The sequence below is a fragment of the Coenobita brevimanus genome, chromosome 108, assembly GCF_032717465.1.
Source record: "Coenobita brevimanus isolate Jiangsu-jjx chromosome 108, ASM3271746v2, whole genome shotgun sequence".
Taxonomy (NCBI): Eukaryota; Metazoa; Arthropoda; class Malacostraca; order Decapoda; family Coenobitidae; genus Coenobita; species Coenobita brevimanus.
Window position 1 is genome coordinate 8,726,123 of NC_137061.1, and position 14,623 is coordinate 8,740,745.

The following is a 14,623-nucleotide window of genomic DNA, read 5'->3' on the forward strand; positions in this document are numbered from 1 at the left end:
TAATTATTCTTGCCAAGTCTTCGTAATCATTATCATCATTATCGTTATCAGCAATATTAGTGCCACTTGTATCATCATCAGCTACACAGCACAGAGGAACCATCATCATCATCATCATCATCACGTGTACGACACAAAAGGAGGATTATCACCATCATAATCACATACAGTAAATGACACTTAGGCATCATCATCATCATCATCATCATCATCATCATCATCAAGGGTCTCCTCATCTACTCACTCCTTAGACATACACCCTCGAAGTACGCCACGCCACTTGAAGGCCTTAGACTGTCTGGAGAGTCAGCTGAAGACGCCTCGAGGGAGTAGCACTCAAACCTGTTGTAGTCCAGGTTGAAGGCCATGCACGACTCCTTGTTCTTACACATCTCCGTGCACCGCGCTGTTATGCCTGGAGAACAAGAACACAGGCTGAGGAACAAGAACACAGGCTGAGGAACAAGAACACAGGCTGAGGAACAAGAACACAGGCTGAGGAACAAGAACACAGGCTGAGGAACAAGAATAGAAGCTTGTTATTTGAGGTGGCATGGGGCGTTTCGTGGCACCTCTTCCTTAGCGATTTATTTTACATTATACACCTTACCATTCTCCTCTGAACACGGGGGGAGGGAAGAACACGGAAGGAGGGAAGAACACGGAGGGAGGGAAGAACACGGGGGGAGGGAAGAACACGGAGGGAGGGAAGAACACGGGGGGAGGGAAGAACACGGAGGGAGGGAAGAACACGGAGGGAGGGAAGAACACGGAGGGAGGGAAGAACACGGAGGGGGGGGGGAATGAAAACTAAGTTAATATTCGGGTCAAAATTCAGTGCTTCTGTAGTCAATGGTTTGTTTTCATTTGACAGAACTGGGCCACACCTACAACTTAAATACCAATTCGTGGTTGCATGACACTCGAAAACCCTTAGTTATGAGGGAAGAGTCTTTGGTTGCTTGTCAGACCAACCCTATAATCTGAGTACACTTGGCCATCAACTGAGCTGAAAATGATTAGAGTTCTCTGTCAGGTTAGGAGAAAGGTAACTGTAGTAAAATTTTGTCCTTTACCTGTCGTGCTGTTGAGTGAAAGGGTTCAGTGTTCAGGTGTTAATTCAGGACTCATTCATTCTTTCATTAATTCATTCACTTATTATCCATTCCTTTTTCTGCCCCATCAGGAGTGTAAGGGTCTGTGACTTGGGTACCCAGTCTGAATATTTAAGGTGAGGGTGACCAGCTTTACCTACCTCTAGTGGCATTACGTGTGTCTGCAGTCACATGCCAGCCAACACTCAGATCTCAACTCTTTCTGGTGCCATCTGGTTAAAGTCACTAACGCACTGGACCATCTGGCGTCATGTGGTTATATGGTTATCATCCAACGTAGTAAATGGTTTCCTAGCTTGCGGGAAACCATTTGGCTTCTCACTCAGTGTAGGGTTACCTGATGGCATTACTACATCGATTGAGTGGATGGTGGACACCCCTACCCATCACAGATTCAATTCTATAGTGATTTATGTCTCACCTGGCGTCCTACTGGAGTGCAGTATCTCAGAAGCGACGTTTGACAGCTGGTACCCCGTCACTTTCTCGAAGGTGAGGCGGCCGAAGGTGCACCTGTCCACTGCGAAGGAAAACCCGCCTGGAGGAGGTGCCGTGGGGGTCGCAGGGGCCGGAGAGGAACCACAGGGGGGAGGCGTGGCAGGCGTGGGGTGCAGGCGTGGCAGGGGAGGGTAGGGGGTGGGGAGGGCAGGAGGTGAGAGAGATACACTACGTTAGTGGGGAAATAATTGCACCTTCTATTGTACATGTCCGTGCATTGTTCAAACAGGAGATTTAACCACACACACACTGAAATCCTCACAGCAGACATCATTTCAGCATGTGTGTGGGTATAATTCCTGCGCTTGAAACAACAGACTGTGACATCTCGACAAAGTACACTGCTATCTACTTGGTGATGGACTTGCTACCTGTTTCTACTTTCCGCGTCTGAAATGTTACGGGTGAACTTTCTTTTATTCCGTGCCTGATAAAAACCATTTACTGGAAGTTTGTGAATCTTCTAATAGTGGAAAGCTCATTTGTGTTTAAGGATAGGCATCTCTAAAATGTAAAAAAAAAGAAAAGAAAAGAAAAAACAGCTTATCTATAGATGCACAATATGGCTAACACTGTGATGGAAGATAGGATTTAGTTGGGTAATAAATATGCTTAGGTTACAAAAGGATATTACGTGTGTGTGTGTGTGTGTGTGTGTGTGTGTGTGTGTGTGTGTGTGTGTGTGTGTGTGTGTGTGTGTGTGTGTGTGTGTGTGTGTGTGTGTGTGTGTGTGTGTGTGTGTGTGTGTGTGTGTGTGTTTGGTGTTGGTAGTTGTGGTTGTGGTAGCCTAGTTCTGGTACTGCAAAATGATGCCGTGGTAGGAATGGTGGTGGTGGTGACGTGGCAGTTGTAGCTGCGGTGGTAGTTGTAGCTGTGGTGACAAGGAAGAGTTGCTGTGAATGGTGGTAATGTGGTGGTGGTGGTGCTGTGGTGGCTGCGTTGTGGTGGCAGTGGTTGTGGTGGTCGTGAAGAGCTGCTATGAACGACAGTACTGGTGGAGGTAGTGGTGGTGGTGTGGTAGTTGTGGTGGTGGGGGTGATGGTGGTATTGGTAGTCGTGGTAGTTATGGTAGTGATGGCAGTGGTAATGATGGTTGTGGTGATAGTGATGCTTTCGGTGGTAGTACAGGTCCTAGTGGTAATGGTGGCAGTGATAGTAATGGTAGTTATGGTGGTAGTGGTGATAGTACTGGTGGTGTTGGTAGTGATGGTGGTTAAGGTAAAGACAAGAGATGTATATACCTGCATGGTTCACCTGTGGCACACCTGCTTCCCGAACCACTAACACCAAAACATCATCATCATCATCATCATCATCACATTACTGCTCACAAATATATGCAGTAGGTAGATTATTTAAAAAACAATAAACAAAACACTACACTGACAAATGCAATCTGGTGAAAGTGATAGGCCTAAACACTGACCAGTATGCAACGGTATGGAAGGATTTCTCTCTAATAATCAAGAATTCGATTATGGTACAGTAAGGTGAATAAAGTCAATTTCATGATTAAACAGAAATGCAATGACTAACACTTTCTCGCTGACTCGTAAAACTACATGTGTTTCAGTGACGGAATAACACCTTAGCATTATAAGAGTAGAGCCAATTTTAAAAGACGTGTTTTAGTATATCACAAAGTTCATTCATTTCGTGGTGAACCATCAAAACACAGAATTCTGACGCTCGTCCCAGGCGGTTCCATACCATCTTGACATGGCGCCTTTATTTACAAATCATGAAAACCCAAAACATAATACTCACTTCGGGTTTTAGGGTCCTGAGAACTGGGCACCCTAATCGGTACGCTGAAAGGCAGATCATAATTGCAAACCCCCCAGTCACCTCTTGGGGATAAAACCCATGGGCGTGTCAAGGTCGTCACGCCGACTGGGACGTTCTTGCCACCATCAGAAGGCGCCTTGCATATATAAAACAATGATAAAACAGTGAGGAGAGGGTACAGATGGCTAACCAGTTTCCACGTACCTTTGTTAATGAATCAGTGTAATTCTAAGACCGCAACCACTCCACACGAATCATGTGATCAACAAAAAGAAACGGGGCACAGGGTTCATCTCAAGGCTAAGACTCTATTGGTACTGTTGCAATAACTCTGTTCCTTGTTTCATTTTATCAGTCATACAGTACTCCAGGCATGTGGCCGCAACCAGGCTGAAATAGGTAACCTCTTTCACACCGACGGGCGATTTCTCCATTGGTTTAGAGACAGCTCAGAGTTGTCATTGTCTACCCGGCATCGTTTATTCATTTTCTCACTGCTTGCGTCAACACACCCACTGCCACACTCAATCCCACACCAGCAAACTGAGCCGTCCCCGCTACACAAAATACCGCCAGGTGGGGCACTAATTAAGGATCATCATAATGAGACACATACCTCCTCCCCCTCCCGGTCTGGTTGGTCTTAATGTGGGTCTTGAGGTGGGTCTGAGGGTGGGTCTGGTGGTGCCCATCCCACCGCCTCCCGTCGTGCCATCCCCATCACCATTTCCTCCCCCATCACCTGGCCCCGGACCCCTGCAATCCCTTTCGTAGTAACTTGCACCTGGACGGTTCTGTATGGCCGCAGTACCTCCACCCGACACTGTGGGAAAGAGACAAGGGAAAGGTTTAATGCCAAGAGAGGGGAAGTGAATAGGAATGAAAGGAAAGAGAAAGGAAAAAATGAAGAGGAATGTGGGAGAATGCATAATGACGAAGAGAGGGAGACTGAATGATCGTAGAAGAATATGGAGAAAAAAAGCTTTAATACTAAAAAGTGAAGTGAATAGGAATGAGAGGAAAGAGAAAGGAAAAAAACGAAGAGGACTGTGGGAGAATGCAGAATGAGGAAGAGAGGGAGACAGAATGTTGGTAGAAGAATATGGGAATAGGTTTAATGCGAAGAGGGGAAGTGAAGAGGAATGAGGGGAAAGAGAGAGGAAACGAACGAAAAGGAATGTAGGAGAATGCATAATGAGGAAGAAAGGGAGACAGAATGATGGCAGAAGCATATGGGAAAAAGAAAAGGGAGAGGCAATGATTAGGAATGCAGGGAGGAAAAGAGAAAGGATGAACAGCAAGGGAGGGAGAATAGATAGTAAGGGAGAGAAGGAAATTAAATGGTGGCAAAATATGCTAGGAGAAAGTACAGTATATTGAGAAAGGAGGGAGAAATTACAATAATGCGTCACTTAAATCATATACAATAAAATGCAGGCAAATTCAACACATAATCCTTAACCAAAAAACAATTATATAGACCCTGATTATAACTTTCCAGAGAGCAAGGGCTTCTCTAGGCTGACAGAGACGTTGGCAATAATTAAGCTAGTCGGAAAAAATATGCGAATTAGACTCTGCCCCGTAAAGGGTTAAAGTCACTGAAAAAGAGTTGACTGTTTTACTTTGAACGTTTCCTGAGATGCAGCCCTGACGTCTTGTATCGATGCATGTTGTGTGTTTGTGTGTGTGTGTGTGTGTGTGTGTGTGTGTGTGTGTGTGTGTGTGTGTGTGTTTGTGTGTGTGTGTGTCTATCTGCCTGTTAATCTCTCTCTTACTCTTATCGTCGCCGGAGATAAAGCACTGTCGTCCCGTAGCGAAGTATGCCAAGGAGCGACACACGAACGCTGAGTAGGAGGTGCAGGTGCGTTGACACTGCTGCTCTGAGTCCACGCCGGTGATGGTGTCGTCCAGGTACACCGGATATGCACCCTCGGTCCTACGGTACGGGCACCCTTGATCCACTGAAGAAGAGGATTTGGATTAAGGCCTGTATGCTGGATAATTGTGGTTAGTGGAGATGGTAGTAGTAGTAGTAGTAGCAGTAGAAATAGTAGGAGAAGAAGACGAAGAAGTAGAACCAGTAGTAGTAGTAGTAGTAGTAGTAGTAGTAGTAGTAGTTGTAGTAGTAGTAGTAGTAGTTGTAGTAGTAGTAGTAGTAGTAGTAGTAGTAGTAGTAGTAGTAGTAGTAGTAGTAGTAGAAGCAGAAGCAGAAGCAGTAGCAGCAGCAGCAGAGCCTCCCAGCAATGTCGGTGTCACCCAGCAAAGACGCCCCTCTCCAGCACCATAATTAAGAGTTGTTATTGAGTATCCTCGTTCTATCTGACCGAGCAGGCCCATCAACCACAAGTAAGCAACCTCCCATGCAGGGCCGTGTGGGGGTTTGGTTCCTGGATGGTCGCCACATTTTTTGTCTCTCCACCCACTTAACAGGGGCACAACAGCAGGCTCCACATCTCCCCGTTACTGCATTATATGGTTAACACCCAACGCTGTAACTGGTTTTCTGGATTACAGGAAACCATTAGGCTTGTCACCCAATGTAGTCACTTGAGTTGTAAAGAAGAGTAATAAAATGTGACAGGAAGGATGGCAGAAATAGGAAGAGAGGACAAACACAGAAAAAGGATGATAAAGGCGAAGGAAGAAGTAGACAGCACTACATCAAGTGAGTGGATGATGATCACCACCAACTACCTTGTTAAGAGTAAAAGCAATAAGCAAAAACTATAAAGGATCTCCCTATACTGAGGCCAGAATCGGTACTTAAGGCAATATTGTATGTGACAGAAGCTTCGTTGCAACCCTTCCTTAGCGATATATTTTCCATTTCACACCTTGTATGTTATTTATATTGTCTTCATATCAGCCTAATATGCTTCAGTAACACCCAAAGGGATAGCACAATAAATCACTTGGGAAAATGTGCTATGGCAAGGATGTAGAGCCGTAGCATTGTCTTTATTCTGCCACTTAACTACGTGCAAAAGGGCGATAATTTTGGCCAACTTTAGGTAAGGTGGGTTAAGAATATAATGACATGGTAGAGGAAAACTTTGAAGTCTTACAAGGAGCGCACTGGTTCTCTAAGTACTCCATAGTCTGCGAGGCTGACGTCACGAAGGCATCTGGGGAGAGCCTTCGGTCGCTGCGGCTTAGACGACATATCAACTGAGCCGAATCGTACTCCGCTGAACGACACATACTGGCTCGTAAACACGCCTGGGGGGAGAGAGGACGATGTTAGTGTTATAGTTGCTGTTGTAGTTGATTGTAGCAGTGGTAATAGTAGTGTTGTTAGTAGCAGTGATAATAGTAGTCCTGAAAATTGATGTTTATGTTCTTATAAGTATTAGAGGTGGTAGGAGGCTTGTTGTTATTAGTACTGTTTTTTATGCTGAGTAGGAATATTGTTGTTGGATTGTTGCTGTATTACTGAGGAAGAAAGAGAGAGAGAGAGAGAGAGAGAGAGAGAGAGAGAGAGAGAGAGAGAGAGAGAGAGAGAGAGAGAGAGAGAGAGAGAGAGAGAGAGGAAAAGAAAAAAAAAATGCTCCTCTTTCTCACTTCAGTACAATTTCTTTTACTTAGCTCCAGGGGAAGTATCATTATCTTTGCCCCTCAGCTCAGTACCAGATAGATAGTTAGTTAGATAGATAAATAGATAGACAGATAGGTAGATAGACAGACAGATAGACAGACAGAGAAGGCAAGAGAGAAACAGGAGATGGAGACACAATGACCAAAACAGTTTCTACGTCTTACCTCGATACAGTCTCTCCTACTCTGCACCAAGGTAAGGGTTTCATCGTCCCTGCCTCTCAGCTCCATCCCTGGCACCCTCTCAAAGTGCCACACGCTGTTCTGGCACCGCGATGGCAACGGGACTGTGCCGGAAGGAGGGGGGGGGAGAAGGGGGAAAGGTCATTAGTGGGTTGTTACATCTAGTGACCAAGAGAAGGATTTGTGGTAGCTAGCATGACCGAAAATAGAGGAAGGTTAAAACTGAAGCAAGAGGTGTGATAAGTGGGTTATGGGCGATGGATACAAACGGATTCTAGGCAGTGTTTGTAGATCTTAACTCAACTTATTTTCAGGTGGGGAGAAATGGGAGAATAATGATGATGATGATGATGATGATGATAACGATGGTGTTGATAATGACAATGTTGATGATGATGATGATGATGATGACGACGATGTTGTTGATGATGATGATGATGACGTTGATGATGATGATGATGATGATGATGAAGATGCATTAGTGACAAAGGATGTGATTACTGATAGCTGGCATAATTAGAAGCAGGGAAGGAGTCTTCATGCTGCTGAGAGAGGGAAGAATTGTGAACTGCAGGTGTGGATAGGTAATTAACTGCAGGTGTGGAGAGGTAATTTACTGCAGGTGTGGAGAGGTAATTAACTGCAGGTGTGGAAAGGTAATTAACTGCAGGCGTAGACAGATAATTAACTGCAGGTGTGGAGAAGTAATCAACCGCAGGTGTGGATAGGTAATTAATGCAGGTGTGGACAGGTAATTAACTGCAGGTGTGGAGACGTAATTAACTACACGTGTAGAGAGGTAATTAAGTGCAGGTGTGGACATGTAATTAACTACAGATGTGGACAGGTAATTAACTACATATGTGGAAAAACAATTAACCGTAAGTGTAAGGAGGTAATTAACTGCAAGTGTGGGGAGGTAATTAACTTTAGGTATGGACAGGTAATTAACTGCAGGTGTGGACAGGTATAAACTGCAAGTGTGGAGAGGTAATTAACTACAGATGTGGACAGGTAAAAAACTGCAGGTGTAGACAGGTAATTATCTACAGGTGTGGCGAGATAATTAACTGCAGGCGTGGAGGTGGCTATTGACAGGTGAGAGACTGTTAGCATGGAAAGGCATAATAAAGTGAAAGAAGGGCTGGTTGGTGGCACGGGAAGGAGAATATGTTGTGATGGTGATAACAGGAGCCAGTGGGGAGGGTAACTCATGGCAGGATTTTACTTCACTTCAGAGATTGACGTGGGGGAAAACAGCTCATGACTGGTGAAGGAGAACACAGAACATTTCAAAACTTCTTTATTTTCGAATTTTGTACCTATAAATTTCGAGTACTTTCTCTATTTTTTCCATCAACAATAAGAATTTTATCAATATTAAAATACTGTAATTTCACAAAGATCGTCAGAGTTGCGAAATGATTAAAGGTAATTGCATTTCACCTTTATCACACTGCCTATCTCAAAGTACTGTACCTTTCCCAGAAGAGTTCCTCACTGAGAGAAAATTAAATTCGTTTTTGAGAGGTAGAAAAAAAAAAAAACGAAAAAAAGTCATCATAGAGGGGGGGGGGTAAAAAAAGAAAAGAATCGTCAACACGAAGGCGAGTAAAAAAAAATTACGTAGCATCTTACCTCTGACGCATATTTTCTCGAAGTAACTCTTGCCTGGCGTGCTCATGATATCGAGGCTTCGACCCTGGGTGTTTCGGTCCAGTTTGAAGCAGCGGTTGAGGTTGTAGTCCACAGCGAAGGCAGGGCACTCGCCGGAGTCATCACGGCATCTCTGGGCGCACTTCTGTTGGCGCCAAAACTTGCTCTAAAAAGGTGCTACATGCTAAATAAGACAGAAAAATGCCTGAATGTCACTAGAAAAGGTGTTCGAAAAATAGATTAATGCTAGAAAAAGTGTTAGGAAAAGTACTTTTCTAAAGAATCAAGTCATGAGGAGACAAATTCAATTAATGACCTAGACGATAATTCTTTGCATTACACATACTGATAGACGAGCTTATTATCACAACATTTTGATCCTGACCCCTACTGAAGAACAAAGGAATGACAAGGAACAATGACGAAAAGCGTGGCCAAGCTCTGTAAAAGCTGCTGAGAGGGTTATGTTGATAAAGCTCTCCCCCAAGAAATATGGCAGAAAGAAACAGTATGGGTAGGAAAAGATCAATGAGGAGGGAGGAGAGAGGCATGAGGAATGAGAGAAGGGATGAGAAAAGAAGGGAGTAGGGAGGGAAGGGTTCATGAAAAGTGAAGGAAGGTGCCATAAAAAAGAGATGATCAGCTTCTTTAAAACTGCTTTGAGAGAGAGAAAAAGAGGAAAGGAGCCATGGAAAGGTGTCATGAAAAGTGAAGGATGAAACCATGAGTAGAAAAGCCATAACAAACCTCTTTGAAGTTGCCATCAGGAGGGGAAAAGGAAAAGTGTCGTGAAGACTGAGGAAAGGTGTCAGGAAAATCAAGGAAGAAGCCATGAGTAAAGAAATCCATGACGAAAACCCTTTGAAGCTGCAATAAGGAGGGAAGAAAGTAAGAAAAGGGCCTTGGAAAGTTAGAAAAAAGCGTCAGGAAAGTGGAGAAAGAAAGCATGAGCATATAGAGCCAACCCCACCTCTGTAAAGCTGCTGAGGGGGTTGTTGAGTTGGTAAAGCTCCTCTCTGGCTGTGCGAACCGTCTGGCCTGTGATCTTCTCGTAAATGATGGTGCCCTGGTCTCTCTGGCACTGACCTGCAATGACGTGGGGGTTGTTAGAGAGGAACGAGGCGTTGTTTAGAGTCCTGTTGTCCTATTCTGTAGATTTTATTACAGATCCATACTCCGTCCACTTTAACTTGACCTAAAATTGCCATCCCTCCATCCTGAATAATGAGCTGTCTCAGGGGATTAACACTAGAATATCTTACTAGTCACGAAGAAGTGCTATAGAAATGATGCAGAATCACTGAAGTTATCACGCCACTGAGGTGTAACAGGAGATTAACACTAGAATATGCTGCGAGTCAGGAAGAAGTGCCATGGAAAGGATGCAGAACCGTTGCATAACGTGATCATGCCACTGAGGAGTAACAAGATTTTAACACTAGAATATATTGCTAGTCACGAAGAAGTGCTACGTAAAGGATGCAGAACCATCGTATGATACTGCCACTGAGCTACGTCAAATAAGAGGCAAAACAGCTAAAAACCCTAGCCAAATTAGTGTAAACAAACTATAGGAGAGTTTTGTGAATGTATTTTTAAATACAGCACTGTGGCTTTTGTTAATGTTATACGTGGCACTGTAACTCCAAACGTTTTTAATGAAATTAGGAAACAACTATATTGAACTTATTACTGAATTATCTAACAACGCCAGTACGAAAAACTGTATCATACTGTATATTGAGAAAAGACACCTGGAGATAGCAAGAATAAAGAGAGATGTTACCATACTGAGGAGGATAAAACAAAGATGCTGGAAGTGTAAATAAAGCAATAAACCGAGAATGCAACTTTACTTTCCCTTGCACTGCGTCTACTTAACACTTAAGGCATGTCGATCACTTTCCTCCCTGACGTATCATAAAAAAAAAAAAATTCTATTGGCAAAAAAAACGTATCAAGCCTCTCTCAGCTTACGAACATTAGCCTGTAAAGTGAAAAGCAGAAGTGAAAAATTGACTATATGCCAGTTTTGACCTAAAGGAAATTCTAAGTATCGACATGAATAATTTTTGCAGTTCTAGCGTATATATCATATGTAGGTAACTTCAACAGAGTATCAAGTATTTGCTGGACAATATTATGCTTAAGAGAAACGTAAATTAGAACAAGATTAAGCAATTTTTCAAACACTGCTAAAAGATGGACGTCTCGGATATCGTACTGTCCTTATTTACGGCAAGGAGTGGATATAACGTCATTTTTTTTTCTATTTTCAATTTTAAACCCGATTTGTGCTAATACTACGAGAATTTTGAGTGCTGATAGCTCCCATTTCCCTGTGGGTTAGGCTAGGTTGTTAGGTTATTTTAGGTCAGGTTAGGTCAGGTTAGGTCAGGTCATGTTAGGTTAGGTTAGGTCAGGTCAGGTCAGGTCAGGTCAGGCTAGGTCAGGTCAGGCTAGGTCAGGTCAGGCTAGGTCAGGTCAGGCTAGGTCAGGTCAGGTCAGGTCAGGTTAGGTTGGGTCAGGTTAGGTTCGGTTCGGTTAGGTTAGGTTAGGTTAGGTTAGGTTAGGTTAACTTAGGTCAGGTCAGGTTAGGTCAGGTTAGTAGTCAATTAGGTGAACATTTGTCCCCCCAACTGCACTTCCTTCTACTCACTAACTGTACACTGCTTCTCCCCCGTCACCACACCAATCTTGAGGGGCAGCACCGTCATGTTTAGCGAGATGGAGTCATCCCCGGAGAGGTAACATCTGCAAGGAAAATATAAGAAAGTATATTAATGTCTGGTTTCTTGTATTTTGTGGCGTAAGTAGTATACAAGAAGCTTACTTTATGATTTTTTTTTTCGCTGACGAGTCCACACAAAAGCACAAAAGAAAAGGTTTATTAAAGCTCTACAAAGCTCTATCAAAGTGTTCTATATGTATGGAACAATCTGCAATATAGGGACACTTTACATAGCTCTGATTTATATTGCGAACTACATATGCAAGAGAGTATCAACATCCCATATGCAAAAAGACGTTATGCTCTGTTCACTTTAACTTGGCCTAAAACTGCCATCTCTCCATCTTGAATGCTAAGCTGTCGTAGGAGATTAATACCAAAATACAACGCTAATCGCAAAGAAGTGCTATGAAAGGATGTAGTACCATAGCACTGGCTTTACCGCTGAGCAGCGTGAAATGAGCTGCCAAAGGAAGAAAATCTGAGCCAGTTAAGAGGAAAGAACTATAGTAAATCCTAAGCACACTAGAATATAACACACAGCGAAAGATAACATCTAAAAAAGAACATTAGGGTGGATGCGTGGAGATAAACCAGGAAGGAAGGAGTGATATTCAGAGCTGTGAAGGAAATATAGCCTTGAGGTAGGTTATGTTAGGTTAGGTTGGATTAGGTATGGCCAGCCTGGATTGTGAAGGATTAGTTTAAGCTGAGTTAGATTAGGTTAGGTTAGGTTGAGTTGGCTTTGGTTAGGTTAGGTTAGGTTAGGTTAGTTCAGGTTAGGTTAGGTTAGGTTAGGTTAGTTCAGGTTAGGTTAGGTTAGAATTGGGTTAGGTTACGTTTGGTTAGATGTGGTTAGGTTAGGTTAGGTGACCAAATTACCACCTCAAGTATCCTCAGACTCACCTCTTCTCTGCCGGGTCGTAGGTGTATGATCGACACGTCATGATGCGGGACTTGTCACAGAGGCTCTCACAGTCGCTCTGGATGTTGGCGAATTCCAGAGCATCCATTGACACTACCATAGCGTCGTTCCTCACAGCGTAGCGACAGTCGGGAAGGCCTGGCGAGGAGAATGATGGAGAGGAAAAGAATTAGGGAGAATGATTAGAGCACGTGGAGTGACGAAGGAAGTCTTATTAACACTGCCTGGGTCCAATGATTTTCGCTTGGTTCAATCAGTCGTCTGGTTTTACGGAAATGGAATACAAGAGTTCCCCTCAAAACGAGAGGGTTTGATGAAAGTTATAGTCACATAAAATGAGCTTAAGGTGAAAAGTGAATCGTAAATTGTGTGTGTGTTTGTGTGTGTGTCTATGTGTGTTAAGGTTCAAGACTTCATATCGTAAGATCATCCCTAATTCACACCCTTGACGCATGCATTCTTAGTTACGACAGACACTTGATCGTAAGAAAATTGCTAGTACTCACTCTTGACGCACTGGTTCTCCAAGTAGTCCACGAGGGAGCCAGGTGTGGTCACGAAAAAGGTGGGTTTGGTGCGGCGATCCTCAGGGCTAAGATTACACACCTTCTCCGTAATCATGTACTCGCAAGACCTGAAGGAGATGTGGGGGGTTAGCAAGATGGGCGAGGGTAAATAAAGAAGGGGATGGTGTTGGAAGGATGGGATGTTGGTAGAATGGGAAGTGGAGAAGGTGAGGAGAAAGAGGAGGAATGGAAGAAGCGAAGAAACTGGAAGGAATAGAAGAAATGAAGAAACTGGAAGGAATGGAAGAAGTGAAGAGTGAATGGAGGGAGTGAATAGAGGAATGAATGAAAGTAGTGAAGAAAATAGGAATGGAGGAAGTGAAGAAAACGATGAGGAGGTTAGGAGGAAGGGGTCCCTCTGCACCATCTTAGAAATAAATCAAAGCCTCTCATAACCCCTTACCTGCACTGGAACTCCGTCTCAGTCAGGCACAGCTTCAGGCACTCAGCTCGCGTCTCCACATTCCTCACGGTTTTGTTGTCGAAGCCCTCAAGGTAGGAGTCCAGTACCCTCTCGAAGGACCACAGGCGTTCGTTGCCGCAAAGACGACCGTAGTCAACTAGAGATTAGAAGTGTCAGGGTCGGGGAAACAATTAGCTAGTTAGTCAGCTTGTTAAATGATCAATCAGTCAATCAATCATAATCCAGTACTATCGAAGGACTAGTCTCTCATTCTCCCAAATATTATTGTAGTTCAGTGAGGGGTTAAAAAACTGTGTCTGTTATCCATCTAACCTTTGTCTTTAAAGTGTCACATAAATATATAGTGATGTACAGGTGTCATGATTTAGTGAGGTGGAAAGGTGATGTTGTGATGTGGGGGTGTGCGGATGTGGTGAGTGAAGGTTGAGAAGTGTGTGTGTGTGTGTGTGTGTGTGTGTGTGTGTGTGTGTAATTCAACGGTCAGGATCACTTGATGGTCGTGATGGTCAGCTTTTACCCTCCCGGAAGGGAGCTGAGAGCTCATATAGTCCGATCTAAGGGCAAGGCTGTGACCTTCACACACGCACACACCCGTCCCCTTGCTCAAGGGGGACAGTAACCACCCACTTCGTCAGTGAAACTTTTCGCAACCTGAGCGAGGCGCGAACTCCCGTCCATCAGTTGGCAAGCGGGAACGTTACCACTGTGCGTGTGTGCGTGTGTGTGTGTGTGTGTGTGAGTTAGTATGAACACTTACATCGCTACCAGAAACAAGTTCAAATATATATAGTACTGATGCTCTCATTTATCTATTCATTTATTTCTTTCATGTATTTTATTTATGCGTTATTTATTTTTTCATTGCTACCTTTGACGTTTCAATTTCTCACCTCCACTCAGACATATTTTCTCGAAGTAGTTAAACCCCTGCGTGGGCACCAAAGACCTTCTCCTGCCCACTGAGGTACGGTCGTAGGAGACGCATGACGAATTCTTGAAGTCTGTAAAAGGAAAGGTGAGTATTTGTGGGTATAGGTGTTCTTATATATAAAATTACTAGCAACATAAGCCCTACTTCGTTGATATTTTAAACTGACTGAACAAGTAAAGGTTGAGAGTTAATAATCCCAGTCCTACAGA

General features: G+C 43.7%; 1 protein-coding gene across 1 annotated transcript in view; it reads right to left on the reverse strand.

The window, feature by feature from the left end:
* The window catches only part of LOC145416953 (uncharacterized), a 66,364-nt gene that overhangs the window by 37,399 nt on the left and 14,342 nt on the right, over window positions 1-14,623 (reverse strand). The window contains exons 5-17 of the mRNA XM_080285804.1: window positions 14,374-14,484; window positions 13,463-13,619; window positions 13,000-13,127; window positions 12,475-12,631; window positions 11,497-11,591; window positions 9,808-9,923; window positions 8,820-8,982; window positions 7,164-7,285; window positions 6,470-6,623; window positions 5,180-5,365; window positions 4,018-4,224; window positions 1,537-1,653; window positions 245-415 (exon numbers count right to left, since the gene is read on the reverse strand). Of these exons, the coding sequence (XP_080141930.1) occupies window positions 245-415; window positions 1,537-1,653; window positions 4,018-4,224; window positions 5,180-5,365; window positions 6,470-6,623; window positions 7,164-7,285; window positions 8,820-8,982; window positions 9,808-9,923; window positions 11,497-11,591; window positions 12,475-12,631; window positions 13,000-13,127; window positions 13,463-13,619; window positions 14,374-14,484 (1,884 nt within the window). The remainder of the gene's footprint in view (window positions 1-244; window positions 416-1,536; window positions 1,654-4,017; window positions 4,225-5,179; window positions 5,366-6,469; window positions 6,624-7,163; window positions 7,286-8,819; window positions 8,983-9,807; window positions 9,924-11,496; window positions 11,592-12,474; window positions 12,632-12,999; window positions 13,128-13,462; window positions 13,620-14,373; window positions 14,485-14,623) is intronic.